Source organism: Globicephala melas, chromosome 2 (assembly GCF_963455315.2).
Source record: "Globicephala melas chromosome 2, mGloMel1.2, whole genome shotgun sequence".
Classification (NCBI taxonomy): domain Eukaryota; kingdom Metazoa; phylum Chordata; class Mammalia; order Artiodactyla; family Delphinidae; genus Globicephala; species Globicephala melas.
This window is the reverse complement of record NC_083315.2, coordinates 52,439,382-52,457,995: the sequence shown is the minus strand read 5'-3', so window position 1 is coordinate 52,457,995 and position 18,614 is coordinate 52,439,382. Positions and strand designations below refer to the sequence as shown.

The 18,614-nt window shown below is 42.5% G+C and overlaps 1 protein-coding gene across 1 annotated transcript in view; it reads right to left on the bottom strand.

The window, feature by feature from the left end:
• GABRB3 (gamma-aminobutyric acid type A receptor subunit beta3) overlaps positions 1 to 18,614 on the bottom strand; it is a 234,921-nt gene that overhangs the window by 74,225 nt on the left and 142,082 nt on the right. Inside the window, exon 4 of the mRNA XM_030873089.2 lies at positions 7,439 to 7,659. Within this exon, the coding sequence (XP_030728949.1) occupies positions 7,439 to 7,659 (221 nt within the window). The remainder of the gene's footprint in view (positions 1 to 7,438; positions 7,660 to 18,614) is intronic.

The window sequence follows — 18,614 nt, the reverse complement described above, 5'->3', positions numbered from 1 at the left end:
ATGAGCTTCCAGCCTGAAATAGGGCTGGCCTGTGGAAGGGAAAATATTAATTCTGTATCTGCATTTAATATTAGACATTGAACTGAGAATTCCTGTGTAACATAAAAATGGAAAAAGACTACTATTAAAACACTGGCAGAAAACCATGCAATCTGCCCAAATTTTTACCCAAGGCAAAGAAATTTCATATCTCACTTAATAGTGTTTAGGGGGATAGTGGGGGACAAATAAGATTGCATTGACTAGATCACAAGGTATGTTGATTACCAATAAACTGGTTGTCGATAGATTTTTAAAAGAACAATTATAAACTAACTATGAGCAAAACAAACTTAATAATTTCTTAAGAGTATTGCCCACCATGATACAATAGGATTTATCTCAGGAATTCAAGGATAGATTACAGTAGGAAATTAATACATCATAGTTACAGGTTAAAAAAGGAAAACGAATGTATAAAGAGAGGTTGAATCAACAAAATCTATTTCTATTTATGATATGTAAAAAAAGCCATCTAGGGTCAGTCATCTGATTTATAATTAGTTCCTGAATATAAACTCCATAAATTGGTGATATCTGTTACTCAACTCATGACACAGTTCCCAGAAAATGAGAGTATGTATGTATGTATATATTTAAAGGAAGTAAAAGAATGAGTCACAACTACATTAAACTAAGAGTGCAAATCATCCTTCATGGTGGGGCACAAGAAGCACTCTTATTATAATGAAGAACTAGGGGATGCTGTACACTGTTACCCCTACTGTTTTTCATTTCCTGTAAGTTGAAACCGTTGCAATAAAACAGAAAAAAGAAATATGAATAAAACCAATAAAAATGAAGATTAAAAAATCATCATTATAAGCAATACAATTGTAAGACTAAAATCCTCAAGAGTATTAACTAAATTATTAGACATAGTAAGAGAATAGCCTGGCTGGATATGATAGTGGACAAATTCATAAGCAAAGACAGCCATAAACAAATAGATCAATAGCTTCCCCACGTATCAATGAGAGCTAGAAAGATAATGTAAAAATATCCCATTCCTAATGGTACCACACTTATAAAAGACAGGAATAATCTTATCAAGAAATGAGTGGTTGTCTATGAAGAAAATGACAAAACTTTACTAAAAGCCATGACTGAAGGCATGCATGAATGCAGATGTGTCACGGTTATGTAGGAAAGACTGAATATCATATAGCATTTGTTCTTCTCTTAAGTCATATTTTTGAGCAAAACTCCAACCAACATCTTACATTATATTTTTAGGAATTTGATAAAACAAATGTTTCTAAAGCTCATATGGAAGAATAAACTTATGTATTGGAATAAACAGCTAACCATCTGACAAGAAAAACACTGGACAGCTACCTTACATTGTACACCAAGATAAATTCTGATGGATTAAGAATCCAAATGGAAAATAAAGCACTATAGAAATAAGAATTGGAATTTAAACTTAATCCTGATACAATACTTTTTCCTTGTTTTCTACCCAGCACTACTCTAGATTTGGGGGAGGTAATAATAAACAAGAAACAGGTTCTTTTCTCAGAGAATTTATATTCTGATGGTGGCCTCCCCACCATCATGGATGGGAACAGAGTCAGTAAATTAAGAAATGCAATAAAATGACAAGATCATGTCAGATCTGGATAAGTGCTATGACAAAAATAAAACAAGAAGGTATAATAAAAAGGGAATAGGTGATCAGAGCAGGACCAGGTGAACTGTCTTCAATTACATAATTACACTGTGATGCTAAAAACATGAATATCTAGAAACAAAGTATTGCATCCAGCAAAGAGCATGTGCAAAGGCTCTAAAACAGAAAAATCCTTGACTATTTCTGAAGAGCAGAAGGAAGGTATGCATACCAGAAGCATGGTGAGAGAGGAGAACAGTGGTAAACAGAGAGGGGTTAGAATTTCAGGAGCCAAATCCTCAAGTAGAGAGAGGATACCAAGGGGAAGCTGACTCTTGAAATGCTCAGGGACCCACTTTCCACTTTGATAGAAAAGGCAAAGTATGAGTAGCAGGTATGTGGAATGGTCTCTTTGTAAATAGCAAAATGAAGAAGTTACTGTGTTTTCAATTAAAGTTTAAGGTAATATCATCAAATGACAGTGAAGAGAGATGCCTGAAGTGAAGGTGTGAAAGAGCTCTTAAAAGTATGGGAAGAATGAATGTGACTGGGGAGAATAGAGGATTTTGTGAGCCTGAATTTAAAGTGAGACAGGTGATTTTCTCCAGCCTCAAGGGATGAAGTAAATAGGTTATTTACAGTAGCCTAAAAAATGATGAAGCCCAAAGCAGGTTTCACAACCCTGAAGCTAATATGTAATATATTGCTGTGGGAGTAAACATTGGCATAATCCTTTTGGAAAGCAATTTATCAATATGTTTTTTACTTACATAAAAGTAATTGGGAGGCAGTGACAAAACAAGAGTTTGGGAGTTAAACATACCTGCACTCAAATCATGTGGGCCTTATTAATTCTGTGAGCTTACATCTTTTCTGGGGGAAAAAGGTGTTTGGCCAGAACCAACTTAAAAATACAGTTTTGGAAAAAGATGGCAGCCAGACCAATTAGATGACTTAATTTGAATCTTCTGAATGAAGTTCTAGGTTCATTTTAATATTGCATCAACCGTTTAAGTATGGGAATGGCAACTTTAACAATTTCAAGCCATTTTTGACAGCAAGTGGGAATTTTACAAGATATTTTCCAACAAATTTTGCAGTAAGCTTCTCAGGCACGTTGTTTTGATGAAGATGACTCAACCTCAGACATCCAAGTTCTTTATGGAGCAAATCAAATACTATTTTGTGAACCCATTACCAATTCCTAGCATCAGAAAAAAGGTCCGAAGACACAAAATTCATGGCCTGAAGATCACATTACAAAGTATCCTTAGTGGTGCAGGTAAGATAGTCAATGATATCAGGTGACTGGCTGACTTGAAAAAGAAAGATGGGAAGACAGAATAGGGACAGACAGCACAAAATTTCAGCCTGGCACCAAAGGAAACAGAAAAGCTGTCATGGGAACAGGACCAAGACTTGTGAGCCTCTTAGGCAGCCAAGATCTCCCTAGTTCCTGAAAAGATTTGGCTGCCCAAAGGAAATTTTCAAAGAGCCCAAGTTTTATTTCAAGATGGTGTATATGCCCTATCAAGAGGATTTTCTTACACCACACAGTGACTTGGACCTGTACAAGAAGCTTGGTTCACTGTCTCATTCAGCCGAGCCCAAGCAGGTAACATCAAGCTAGTGTTAGCCCAAGTTTCATACTCAGGGGCTCTAAGAATCATTGAAAAAAGAGTTCATGATTTAAAACTACCTTTTATCACTACGTGAACATGATCCCTCTCCAGCATCTTTGTGAGCAGCCATCAACCACTTCTGCAGAGTCATCAGATTAATGGATTAATGATTTCCCAGAATAAGTCTGAGATGATGTACAAACCTGCATCATGGAGAGCTCATCCCCAGCCAGAGATCCTCATCTACTCTTGATAAAGCAAAAGCCACCATTGATCCTGTACTGAGATGGCTGGACATGCCTGGACAAAGGAGCCCAGAAGAGCTAAATGGTGACTGACGTACCAGTGTGGACGACTGCAGGATACTTGGGGTGAAGGCCAATCCTAGTCTCTAGTGGTGAGAAGAATTCGACCATAAGGTCCCAAGGACACAGCCAGGTCAACTAGCATCTTAAGGATACAGCCAGTAGGAAAGTAATCTCTGTTGGGTTTAGCCATCATGAGCAATACCTTACAAGCAGGAGACTGACAACGACCCCAGTGCTCCATGAACGTCCTTGGGGAGTTTAACACACTCAAGCTCTCACCTACACCAGACCCCCTCCAGGCCCAGGCCCTGGTACCTATTTACCAAAAGGATACAATGTATCACTGAGGTTACTAACACTGGCCATCCTTGTCTTGCCCTATCACCAACATGATCCAGCAAGTACAACAGTAAAACAAGAGCAGAGGGAAGGTAGGGTTTGGGGCCAAGGGGAGGGTGGAGGGTGGCACTCATACTTTGTTATCAAAAAACACAATACATGGGCTTCCCTGGTGGCGCAGTGGTTGGGATTCCGCCTGCCGACGCAGGGGACGCGGGTTCGTGCCCCGGTCTGGGAAGATCCCATATGCCGCGGAGCGGCTGGGCCCGTGAGCCATGGCCGCTGAGCCTGCGCGTCTGGATGACTGTGCTCTGCAACTGGAGAGGCCACAACAGTGAAAGGCCCGCATACCGCAAAAAAAAAAAAAAAAAACAACACAATACATATAGTGTGCATGTGTGTATCTTGTGGAATATATATAAATGGTACTTCAGTTCACACAGAATGACACAGAATATGTATTTATATGAATTTAATAAAATTACCAGTATTTTGAAGCACTAATGTGCTTTTTGTCCAAAAATTCAAATTACTTCAAATTCAAATTAATCTCTATAGTTATATGTGTTTTTTTTTTAAATCTGAAGGCAGAAATTTCTAGAATAGCCAATTTCAAAAGGAATTCAGATGGCACAGTGTAGCTGATAAGCACATGTGGAATATGGTCTGTTTTTTAGATTTCCTTTCTGACAGCTTGTCCAGGTCCAGATGGAAGAATTGTTTAAAAAATATGAGGCTCTTGGGACTTCCCTGGTGGTCCAGTGGTAAAGAATCCGCCTTCCAATGCAGAGGACATGGGTACGATCCCTGGTCAGGGAACTGAGATCCCACACACTGTGGGGCAATTAAGCTCGCATACTACAACTACTGAACCTGAGTGCCTCAACTCGAGAACCCGCATGCCACAAACTACAGAGCCCATGCGCTCTGGAGGCTGCACACCACAACTACAGAGCCCACATGCCCTGGAGCTCTCATGTCACAACTAGAGAGTGAAAACCCGCACACCACAACTAGACAGAAGCCCGTGCACAATGCAAGATCCTGCATGCCACAACTAAGACCCCATGCAGCCAAAAAAAAAAGAAAAAAAATGAGGTTCTAAATAAAGATCTAAGGGGTATATTGAGACTACATTTGGATAAAAACAGCTACTGATTTAGAAATTCACTTACTGATTTAGAGGTTGAGATGTATAATGAATGTAAATTTCATGACAGATTCTTTTTTAGATTATTGTACAAAGTTTATTATTAAAAGTATCCCATAGCTTATTATTACATTATTATTTAACTTCTTTTTTTTTTTTTTTTTTGGCGGTACGCGGGCCTCTCACTGTTGTGGCCTCTCCCATTGCGGAACACAGGCTCTGGATGCGCAGGCTCAGGGCCATGGCTCACGGGCCCAGCCGCTCCGCGGCATGTGGGATCCTCCCGGACCGGGACATGAACCCGTGTCCCCTGCGTGGGCAGGCGGACTCTCAACCACTGCGCCACCAGGGAAGCCCCTTATTTAACTTTATATTAAGATTTACAGTCAGAGTAGCTAAGTTATAAAGATACAGTTTTAATCTCTTGGTTTCTCTTATTCTTGCCTGTTTTATGGTATGAAATCCAACACTTTCAAGTGGAGTTTGGAAATTTATTTCAGTTCTTTCATTCATATTGTATATTTTGTCTGCTATGGTCCAAATGTTTAAGTCCTTCCCCAAATTCATATTTGAATATTTGAACCCAAATGTGGTGGTATTGGGAGGTGAGGGCTTAGCTCATGAGGGTGGAACCCCATGAATGGGATTAATTAGTGTTCTAGTAAAAGAGACACCACACAGCTTCCACCATGTGAAGACACAGTGAGAAGGCACCTGCCATGAATAAGGGCGCAGACCCTCCCTGGACAGTAAGTCTGCCGGCACCTTGCTCTTGGACTCCCAGCTTCCAGAGTGTGAGAAATAAGTGTCTGCTGTGGGTTTTTGCTACAGTGGCCCAAGCGGATTCAGATGCTATCCTAACAGAATGAAAGCTCTTTGTCTTAGACAAACTAACATACTTTAACTCTGGTGAGAAAATAAATAATGCAAAGATAAAAAGGGAAGAACCCAAATAGCAAGTTTTGTTTAAAAAGCCAAGAAGGCCTAGCCTAGTTTTTACTGCTAATTGCTTCCTTTTGCTTCACCCCCAACTATGCACATGCACACACACACACAAACATACACACATTTCTATTCACTTTTTTTGGGGTGGGTAGGTAAATGAAGGACATGACTTCTCATTTTATGCTCACATGGTCTCTGGATAATCTTTTGAACAACCGATTTTTGTACTTCTCAGGACTCCAGAACTTTTCAACCACATCTCTCACTTCCAGGCAAAAATACAAAATGCTGAAAACATCCCAAGGAAACATCATCTAGATGTTTTTTGGAGTAACACCATGGCTTAGTTGACACGTGCCACTTTTTTTCTCTTACAGTTCAAAAAGTCTGATTTTTGCTAAAATTCCAACTCTCATTCTATATGCTGCTGTTTTGAGGAAGTCACTTAACATTTTCCACTTAAGCCAACGTTAAATAATTCCTTTTACTCTCCCTGAAGCACTAAAAGTCACAGTGGTGTGTATTTAAGCTTACATTGTTATGATTACTCTTTAGAACTGTTGGAGTCTCAGTTAAAGATTCACAACATTTTGAGATAAACCTTTTCTCCAAGATATCCACCTGTGCCCCATTCCAGATTGTGAGCCCCTCCTGGAAGGCCTCTGGGCACTCTCAGTCCAGGAGATCAAGAAAGACACAGACATACTTACTCTAAAACTAAACAAAACAAAAACCAGTGCTGAATCAACACAAGAGACAAAGATTGCTAAGGCTGCTGTTCAGTGAAAGTCAAAATCACTATCCACCAGCAGTGGTGGAGCATCACGGGAAGGCCTAGTGGTTTCCAGTGTAACCAGGGAAGCCCAGGGCCTCCTTAGGGTTCCAGACAGCAGTCTGGTTTCCCAATTCGTGTGCCTTCATTATGAGACCTGGTGAGAGATGATTCTCACCAGGAAGCCTCACATTTACTCATTCCCATAAATATTGGTGGCACCACCTCATAAAGCTCCATGGAAACTATACTGTATGTCAGCATAATTAGACATTTTTTCAACTCTGCAAATGGCTTTGGGAAACTTCACTGAAAGCCTCTTAAGTACCAGGATGATATTAATTACAGGCCTTTGTGACTATGATATGGGAAATCCACCCCAAGAGAATCTGTGTTCTTAGATACGGCAACCCAATTATATCAACTCAATCCGAGGAGGCTGTTTTTCACTTGTTTGATGTCTATTTATAGTAACAGTAATGCCCCAAATCTTAGATTTATAAGATTTTTTTTCTGCAGAGCTCCAAGTGTTTCATGGGTGTCTCTTAACTTAATCTGAGGACATGGCCTCACTTACTGTAATCACCTCCAGTGAAAACTCAAGGCCAGTGCACCATGCAACCACGAGCCCAGCCCATAGGGCAGACAGACCTGAGCCCGTAGAGCACCGTCCCGTCGGGGTGGAGGCGGATCATGCGGTTCTTCACTGTCACTCCATGCACAAATGACTTTTTGTCATTTAAGAAATATGTGTCAGGCACCCAGAGCTGGTCAGCCACTCGATTGTCCAGCGTGAGGTTGAGAGGGATCCCAGAATAGGCGAGCCTTTTATCTCTCCAGTATTGTTGAAAATACATGGTCAAGGTGTAATCCTGGGGAATAAAAAAGAAAAGAAAAAAATGAGTTTGTGCTCAGCCAGAGGCCTGTTTCCTCCACAACTGGCCCAATTCAGGTTGGAATCCAGGAGAAATGGATGTTATTTTCAGATAGAGTTAGGAAGCAGTGGTTGCTTTCTTGTAAACACAAATACCAGTTTTAATAGGTGTACATCATGTCTATAAGTTCTCTGTTTTATTTAGGTAAGAAGCAAACTATACAAATTGGCATTTAAGTGATAACCTAGAAATAAAGGCCCCCAAAAAAGTCATCATAAAATCAGGATGCTGGCAGGGAACCCGTGTGCTGGCCTAGGTCCTCCTCCTCTCACCAGGCAAACGATCAGGTCTAAATATCTGGTCATAGTCACTGGACATCCTAAACCCTGTCGTGGAAGGATACAAGCTGAAAATCCAAAGGTGAGGCGGTAAACTCTCCAACCAGGGAAGGAGAAATCACTGTTGTTACAGGCAGGAGCGCCTAGGCTCACGCACCGGCAGAGCATGTCTGCAACACCCTTGCTTTGCAGGCAGTGAGAGGCGGGATGACAAATCAGCTAAAGAATCCATCCCAGACAGGCAGACTCTTCTTGCTGCCTCACAGGGCGGTTCTCAGAGCTTGCTAACCCAATAACACCCATCTGTTACTGATTGCAAGAGTGCTGGGGCACAGGAGCCTCCAAAATGACAACGTACACTTGTGCTCCTCTCCAGGTGCTGTCACAGACAAGGAAGTGACAAAACCAATACGTACTAAACAACTACGAACAAAAGAAGTTTTAAGCTATAGGGCCCATAAAAAATCAGAGAGAGAGGGAAGCAAAATATGCAAATGGCCTGGGGAGTCTATTGACATTTTATCTACAACTTGAAGGAGAGGCAGCATTTCAGAGGATGAGAAGAAACGGGAATTTTTTCCTAGTCACCTACACGGCAGAGCTCTATGCCTGGTATTAACTGTGTGAAACCCCCTACACACAAAGAAACCCCACCACCAATTAAAGATTCTCACAAAGCAGGTGGTATTGAAGATAGGCCTTGGTCAGCTAGACACGAGGTAGGGGCATGAAAAGTCATACCAAGACCTTTGTTTTTACTGAATTGACAAGAAACCCCAAGGAGTGCAGTTTTGCTGGAACTTGGTGTGCAAGAGGAGGAAAGTAAAGAGTTGTGGGCAAGGCAGGACCCTGTGGCAGTGACCATAAAGTGGAAACACTCAAACACCAGCTCCAAAGCCAATGAACACTGAAGGTTTCCAAGTAGCAAGTGACAAAACCGTGTGTATTGAACATGTCATTTATTTTCTGATTTCTCATGCTTTAATCTCTGGGCCCTGGAGGGACTGCCTTCTCTCCCTCTAGTTCCTAGAGAGATCAAACAACTCTGCCAAGTGCTGGATTGTACTTTTCATATGCAAACCAACCACCCCAGAGCTCATACCTCGAACTGCCTTCTTTATTAGGTTCTCACACTCCAGGCCAGTACTTCATTCCACGTTCAGGTACCAGGCAACTAAGGATAGACTAGGTCCCAGGGCCTACTTTAATTATTCAAACTAGCCAATCCTAAGCCTGCTTACCCAGCCTGGCCATGCCCATTCTTTCCATGGAAGCTACAATAAAGGCTCACTCTCTGTGGCCTGCCCTGGTGCTTCCCCAGGCATCCCCTCCACCATGGCATGGCATGCCCCCTTCTCTTGGGGTCTGTGGGTGACAAACTCTCTTTTCAATGATAGCTGTCTCCTGACCTGTTGGCCTTGCCATACCTGAATAGTAATAAGACTATGTTTTAAGCACAAAGCTGTAGGTGAGGAAGATCAGTTTTGCAATGGTGAGTTCAATGGGTAAGACAGATGATGAGCAAAGTCCTCAGTGAGTGAGAGAGCTTGTTGATAGGTGATGTGGGAGGACAGAGAAAAGGAGTGCTGGTTAGGAAGTCACAGATAGTAGGCTTGATGTAGACCCTTGGGATGCAAATCGCCTGTAAAGTTCGCAATCATGCCCCCCGCATTACCATTAAGTTAATGTAGGTGATGCATTTTAACTGAAACATGCAAAGTTTTGGTGGCATAACAAGACGGAGATAAATTAGCAGGAGCAGCTAAAGGATTTTCAATTTAAATATAACCCTCCAAATTGCATTCTTATTGAAATAGAAGAGTTTCATCTTTCTCTCCTGGTTTCTAAGCTCTCATCCTACGCCTGAGTTGTGAAGTCTAGCACTGCTCTCCCATCTCCCTTCCAGCTGGCATTCACATGGGCTGCCATGAGGGTGGAGGCACTGCCATGTGTCAGTTGGCCCTGGGAACCCAGCTGTCATTCACAGTCTGCAAGCTCAGGATCAGGGTCTAATTTTGGATTCTGCTGCTCTCTACAGTATCAGTAGCAACTCTCAGTTTTGGTCTTGGGGGTTTGCTGAGTGATTTGAGTGGACTGCAGTAGGGGAGAGCTTAGGTAACAGAGGGAGAAAAAGTAGTAGTACTTAAACCCAAATCTGCTGCATGGGCTATGCCTTGGAAAGCAAGGGCATCATGAAATCAGTGGTACACTAGTCGGTATCCCACTTCATTCTCCTGCAGAGAAAAAAGAGGCAGATGAAGGAAAGGTGACTCTACAGGAACAAGCCCCCTCTGCTCTCTTGTGCAGTTGGGGGACAGCTAATGGGAGACTGTGCGACTGGGGGGCCATGGCGCTGACTCCTGGGAGGGGTAGTGAGGAGCATCGCACACACTACCAGCAGCAGCTAACGTGGGCTGGCAGCAAGTGCCAGGCCTCATGCTATATCATCTTATTTAAATACAAGGCAGAGATTACTGCTGTTCTCATTACCATCCCCAAGCAATGAAGAAAGAAAAATTTAGAGAGCTCAAACACTTTGCCTCCCCACCCCCCATCCCATTAAACACAAGTAACTCGGGGATGTGGGGTCTGAAGTTGAGGCCACCTCCCTCTGGGAGCAGGTCTCAGCCTCACAGCTCTAGGGTGAGGTTTTATGCAGCCAAATAAACCAGCCTGGTGGGCGAGGTCTGCAAAGATGCCCCTGAGAGTGGAGGATGCAGCCACATACAGTAACATATTTTTGAAGGGGAGTAATGAGAAATATGGCACCACCAAAGCCCCTCACCCTTGCAGACACTGAGCACAGCTACTCTGTAGACAGATGCCTTGTGAAGGTCTGTTTCCTCCAAGGAATCCCAGACAAATTGCAGGTTTCCAGGTTTGGAGTGATGTGGCGGGGACCAAGGAACACAGCCATGAAAAGATGCAATCTGTATGGATTGGAGAGTCTGCCAGGGTTGGATTTGAGTCAGTCCTCAGAAAAAGAAGATACCTTGAGATTGTAAAAGTTCCAGGAATCCACAGAGATCTAGATGGCAGTGGACTAGGGGTGGAAAGCAGGAATCCTGGACTCCTCAGGGAACATAAGGTAGAGGTGGGGAAGTAAGCTTTTGGTCTTTGACCTTAGCACTGAGGTGGACTCAGGTGCCGTCTGCATGGATATCTGCTGGTATGAAAAGCAGCAGAGAGATGAGACAGGGCTGTGAGGGGTGGAGCCTCTCAAATAACAGCCAGGCAAAGGCTCTGTGCTGCTGGAGCTCGTGCTGGGGCACTAGACACCAAGATGAGACAGACGGAGTGCTGCTCACAGAATCAGCCACCACACCACCCAGCGCTAGTGAGCCCCAGGATAGCACAAGGGGAGGAAGAGGCAAAGAAGGGGGTGGCCCCATAGGGCCATCTTGAGCCCTCCTTGCCGTCTTCTTTGGGTGTCACCCCCAAACATGGTGCAGCTGAGGGAGACTCGAGAGGAAGAAAGGGGACATGGCAGAGACCTTGAAGTGGCATTTCTTAAATAAAGGGCTTTCGGGGGCTCCAAGGGTCATAGGGATTAGAACCAGGCAGCACTGGTTTGATGGCAATGGCGAGCGTCTCCATTCCTGGGCCTTTGTTGAGCTTACTGTGTCCCTTTCATCTTTTCTACTCTGGGTACAGGGAGGAGTCTACAGGTCCATGGCATGGTGAAAGGGACACCAGGTTGAGAGGAACTCGTGCTTGTCCCCTCCTTCCCCACCTCCACCCTTTGCAGGGAGGCTGCAGCTCCAGGAGAGACAGTGGGGAGGAGCAGGGAGTATGGAGGAGAGGCATGGGGGAAGTGGTAGTCTGGGAGGAGCGGGCAGGAGGGGGTAGTGGGCATTGGGAGCAGTGGGTGCTGAGGACCAGCAGGCCCCTCTCTGGTGCCAGGGGCTTACTTAGATTTGCACACACAAAGAAGGGACAGTGGTCTCCATGCACTGATTCTTGGCTGTGGCACACCCAGCCATATCAGCACATCTAGACAGAGCATGTTGGCAGAAGAAAGAGCAGGTACCAGCCCAGAGATCAGGGTTTACAGAAACAGCAGCTGCCAGTGGGGCTGCAGTAACAGGGCCCTGTGTCCCAGAGAAGCAGAATCTCCTCTTTTGCAGGTGGGACCCCCATAACCTCCACTCTGCACACCACCCCCACATTCTTCAGACCTGCTGCAGAATCTAGCTCACAAAGCTCCTTTGGTTATAATCTGATATCATTTGATTTTAGAAGACCGTGCTTTGGGTGAGGGTTGAAATTTGTAGTACTTTAAGCATTTATAAAGTACCCTCCTATAAATTAATTAATTGACATACTGGTTGTGTGTGCACGAATACTGACTCACTCCCATTGTGTTAGCAGATGTGTGAACAGCCCTGGGCACCCTGAGAACACCTGGCTTCCAGTTTAGGTGCAGATCCAACCATGGAATGGGGCTGGCACCGGTAAGTGGGAGGCCCTGAGTAAAAGTGTTGATTTCCTAGGAGATGGGATTCACTGGAGAGAGGTCAGGCAGTGAGAGGGAAAATGCAAGTGTATCTTCATCCAGAATTCTCCAGGCCACTGAGAACTGGGACTTTCTGGGGTATAATGCATAATCGTGAGTTATTCAGTTAGAATTGGTTTGAACTAAGATAGTTCATCAAAATCATTAGGTAAGATAAAATGCCTGGAACACCTCTCTCTCTCTCTCTCTCTCTTTCTCTCTCTCTGTATTATAAAAGTCTTAGGATGAACTTGGAATCAGCATGAAGAAATATTCAGGAATTGTATTCAAAACAAAGAATCTTTCTTAAAAAGAATCACACAAACAAAAGCATTCAATTAAAGGGCCATTTATTCCTGGGGCTTCTCTTAGGGATGGGAAAGCTCTCTGATTCTTTGATAACTAAATGAACTCAGGGCCCTCTCCACTCTCTCTCTCTGTTTACGTGTGTGTATTAAATCAAACGGCATGAAACCCTGAAGTCCAGTTAGGCCTGTCCCTGAAGGCTTTACACTGCCTTCACAAAGGGACAGCAAATACTAGTAGGTGGGGTTCCATAAGCTTGTAAGTCATTTGTTTAAAATTTGTGTCATATTTTCTCATTGAAAAAACATGACACAAGGGTTGCTAGGTTTTACGCCAGATTACAAAATTCCATTTCATGCAAAAGTCAGATGCCACAGTTTCTGGGTAAGACACCAGCCCAGCCCATAGTCTCCTGTGGTTGGGAGCCAGTGGGCTGAGGTAGCAGAGGATGGGGCAGGGAGAGACGAGGGGCAGGCAGGAAGTCTAAGGGGGCTGGGAACAGGCATTCTTGAATATGAGGTATTCAGGGGCCAAGCATTTATGCATAGGTGACTGTCCTTTTAAAATCTCCTGAGAATATACGAACAGCAGTGGTAACAACAAATAACAACAAAATAAAACCTTTAGGTGTATAACTCAAGCAGCTCAAATACATTTCAATAAGAGATAAACAATAATGTTTCTTCCTGCTTGCGGAAATTTGTTGGTATTTATCGCATTAAAATGACAAGAATACATATTGGAAAATGGAAACACTGCTCATTATTCTGCAATTAGGTAATTGACTAGATTTCCTCAGCACAGGAAATGAAAAAATTTACTAATCCTGAGAAAGAAATGCAATCTCCAAGCCAAATTTAAATATTTAACTGCAGCTGTGAAAGCCACAGGACACCTGCATTTGCTTCTGGTTCAGCAAGTTTACGAGACAAAAACTCACAGGTAAGTTGTTCTCAGGTCAGGGAGGACAGAAAATTATTTTGAGAAGCTTATATAAGCCCTGGATGGTGGAGGCTTCCTTTGCAGGCATTTCTGCAACTAAAATTAGGCTGAGGGAATCTTGGCACTTCTGTTAACAAGATTTATTTAGAAAATCCTAATCCATTCCTTTTAATGGCCTAAAAATGAGTATCCAACACTGCATCCATCTCCCCTCCCACAACAGACTTCGCTGGTACCTAGGCTTCCATTTGTTGAATTCATGTGGTTGGAACCCAGCAGAACCCTGCAGGCCACCCCCCGTCACACCAAGAACAAAGGCCCCTCCACGACCCCTGCCTTTTGTTTGTAGAAAAACATACATCTCTCAGGCCTCCCTGAGTCACAAAAGAGCAGGCTCAAGCAGTTAATGATCAGGACAATAGAGTCACAGAATCCTTCAGTTTCTGATGTACATTCCTGAGTCATTGTACAGATACTATAACTGCCACCAGAGGGAACAAGCTAACTGCGTGATGACCAGACTGTAGCCGTGACATAAGCTGCTCCATCTTGAGCAGTACTAAATCTATGGCTAGCACAATTCCAAGAACTGGCCTTAAGAGAATGGGATTAACATTATTGCTCATAATAATCTACATCTTTGTGGGCATCAAAATATTATAGCTTGTTCTGCCCATATATGTAAGCAGGCAACTAAAATTGTCAGTAAAGAGATTGTACAGACCCTTGTCTCTATATCCTCCACTCTAAGAATACAGCACCCTATGTCAACATGAAGAAGTTACAGAAGACAGAACTTCGTCCCTAATCCCATAGAAATGGAATGATGTCTGACAAGTGTAAGCAGCTCTTTTGCTCCTTTCCTGTTTGCCCATTTCTGTTTTCCTCAGGCCTTAATTATAAAAATGAGATCACTAGGTAACATTTAACCTAACTCCTGATTTTGCTCTATTGAAGGTACACAATGCCTTGCCTAATCTGTTGATTACTTTCCTGGATTAAATGGAGTAAGAATGAAGAATTAAGCAGTTAAAGAATGACTGACTCTTTACGTCCAGCTTCCCCCTTAGCAAATTTGCAGGCGGACCATGTGGGCAAGACAGCTTCCACAGGAAAATCAGAAGTCAGCAGCTCTGCACACAGTGGAAAAATGATGAAGAATCTGACCTCCTAACTAGATGATTAACTGTGATTGTTCCCCCTTTTTACCTTTAAAAATTGTCATGACTGAGCAGAATCTTTGGAGTTGGTCTCAGAACATGAGTCCACCTTCTCCCCAGATTGCTGGCTTTTCTGATTAAAGCAACTTTCCTTTCTACCAACACTTGCCTCACAATTATTGGCTTTTGAGTGGCGAGCATCCGGACCTGAGTTTGGTAACATGGTGATCTATGAGAATAAAGCAAGACCACCTCCTTCTGATCACCCCTCCTCCTCCCTCCCTCTGCCTCAAGCCTTCATTGAGTATCTACTACAGGCCAAGAACCTTGCTGGGTGCTATGGACCCAGAGATGAGGAGGATATCATTTGTACCTTTAAGTAGCTCACATTCTGGTGGGGTATTCATCAAATCAAATCAAGTAAAATTAAAGTGATTAAGAGAAGGCACTTTGCACTCAAAAATGCCCAAATCTCAAGTCTACCTCCTGTTGGCTGGGCAAAGGTGGGTTAGCCTTTTCACTATAAGCCCATTTATCCATCTGGGAAGTCTGCCTGTCACACACTCTGAAGTGATTAGCATCACAGAGGGCACACATGAGGAGCCAAGAAGTGTACAACAATGCAAAAGAAGTGTATATTTAAGGAATACCTACTAAGTCTGTAGCTGGCAGGGGAGGAAGCTGGTGTGCAAATGCAGAGGAAGATTGCTGAGGCTTTCTGGTCTTCATATAGCTATTATACCTGCTGAAAGGCTCATAGTCTGCAATTTTTATTCATCCACGTAAATGCTAAATATATTTAGAAGATGAACTAGTCACCTCTGTATGAAATCTGGATGGGCTGCTGAAAATAGTTACAAGTTCCCCAGTCCTCTACAGCCATCTGAAAAACTGGCATAGGACATAAATTATTTTGAAAAGTTGCCTTTCTTTTCAAATATGAAAAGATACCATAGCTATTTCTCTGGAGTCCAGTAAGTTTGAAATGCAAAATGATTATACTGGCCTACATTCAAAGGACAAAAAACTATGTAGTATCAGAAAAAATCGAGAATTCAACCTAAACCAATGAGAACCAGGAAAATTTAAAAGAGATGTCCTTGGCTAAATAAATCTCCAGCAGGGGCTAGTTTGCAGGAGGTGGTGCAGCAGGACACTTCAGACCACCAGGTCAGCTTCTTGCCCTGTGCCTTGCCTGGAAAAGTTACCTAATCACTCTGAGCCTCAGCAACCTCATGTGGAAAAATGAAACTAAAAATGCTCATTTTACAAAAGTGCTCTAACAATTAATTGAGCTAACAAAGCTTAACACAGTGCTTGGCTCATAATAGGCATTTGGAAAATTATACATTCTCTTCCCTCATCCTAGAGCAGTGCCAGTTATCCTCCCAAAAGCCCCCCAGCACCTGATGAAAAAGGATCCTCTTTATCAGGTGGGCCCCCAGCCCATTGCTCCATGCCAAGTACACGCCAAACTCTAAAAAAATAAAATAAAATAAAAAAACCCTACTGTTCTCTATTATCCCAAGATGCCAGAAAGAAAGACTCAGCCTAATACTTTGGTGTAGAATTCTCAGCACCACCTGAAGCAGGCGTCACTCTTTGCTTCTAAAATCCCAAGTTCCATCTTCTACTCAGTATCCAAATGCAAAAGATGCAAGATTGTTTCCTGAAATGTATCAGGTTACTAGATTTTCCATAAAACATTTTTTCTGCTGTGAAATATGTTGAAATTACAAATTTAAATTAAACACAAATTTGTAAAACAGCTACAGCACTAATAAAAATACCAAACCAGTCACCCTGCCAGGCCTGATCTGCTGTGGCTAATCTGACCTTCAGGTGCCCCAGGGCTTACCTCCCACTACCCCTCTGTATACAAAGAACATTTCACTAAGTGCCCCTGCAGAGCCCCCTTTAACTGTAAAATTGATTCTCCCAAACTGAGCATCAAGGAACCAGGAGCAAGAAGCATCTCCTATTCTTAACTCCAGCCTCCAGGTTTTTGTTCCTCCATCAGTGTCTCTGGCCTATTTCACTTTTCTGAGATGTCCATGTATGGATCCAGCGCCTTCTGAATCTTTCCATCCAGATGCCCCACATGTAAACCAAGTTCAATGTGTCTAAAATTAACTCATTATCTTTCTACCTCAAATCTGTTCCCCATTCTCTGCTAGCATCTACCCATCTTCTGAACCAAACCAAAAACAGGCTATACACCAACCTCTTCTTTCTTTCACATCTGAAATCCAGCATTCATTCAGTCACTGGGTTCTGTTGACCCAATTTCCTAAATACCTTACACATCTAGAACTGGATCATGAGTCAGCAGCAGCAGTAGGAGGGTGGGCTGTGTTTCCACTAGTGTCCCCATGACAATGGATTACAGATGAGCTCCTGGACTCCCAAACTGCACCTCAGAAGAACGCTTACCTATGGTGTCTGGAGTAGGCTGAGTCCAACATCAGACCTCAGATATATTGTGGGTTAAACAGAAGAATATACAAGATGATCAAATGTCTCACACTCCATATGCGAACAGATGTTCGAACTCAGCACAAACATTGTATGAATGAGATTTTGGAATGTATTATAAACTGGGGAGGAGTCATTTCATATTCTGCTTTATTTTAAATGAGTATTTATCTGAATAACATTCATTAAAGACACCAAACTGTTCAGGAAATTATATATATATATAGTCTGCAACATGTATGTGTGTGCATAATCAGATACATAGCTTTATTTTCCAGCAACTATCTTTGATTAATAAGTTTCCAAGGAGGATGCAATGACTCAAATATGTCATTTATGCAAAGGTGCTCCAAGAACTGGCTGTGAGAAACAGCCATATTGCTTGTGCAAGCTGCCTTCAATACCTTTATATTAGAAAGATACTCAAACTGGGAGAATATTACACCTGGAGATGTGAGCGATTTGTCCACGTTCTGGTTGTGTGGCATTTCTCAAGCCTCTGTGCTCTTCCCTTGCTTGAGCACAGTGCCTACAGATGACCATGAGGTTAAGAATTCTACATCCTAAAATAGTCATGGTCATCTCTTGGGTTACATGGCTTATAGAGTTCTCATTATTAGACTTGCTGAACTGAGTGTCACTCTGAATCCCTTCAAGAGAGCAATAAAGCAAAACAAGTGTTTCAACAGAAAGAAGAGTATCTATTTATCATAAAATACAGGATGAATATTTCCATTTTAAACGAAGAACCCCTCCTATAAACTTAAACTGTGGGTATTCAAATGCACTTTGATTTTATACGTGTACCTCTATATCAAGGTTTAACACTGGATTTCCCCTCCTCAAAGACAAGTCATGTGGACTAGTGATGCCACACATTTTAAAGTACTTTCAGTTTCTAAGAAGACACGCTATTTTTAGATAGCAAGTCCATTCATTTCTGAGATCATGTGTATTTCTGGTTTCTACCCAAAACTTGTTAGGTTATTGCTATTAGACAAATCACAATATTAACAACATCATACTTCATATAACTGAAAAATATTGGCTTGATAGTTTTTTTTAATTATTATTAATTTCAACAGAAATATTTGGAAGGACATCTCTGCAAGGAATTACATGAAGCAATCCTATCCTCTGGGATATTATAATCATAGCCTGGGTAGCCAGAAAGAAACCATAATGCAGGGTTTCATACAATTAATCAAGTATAGTGCCCAAGGAGGGAGAAACCAA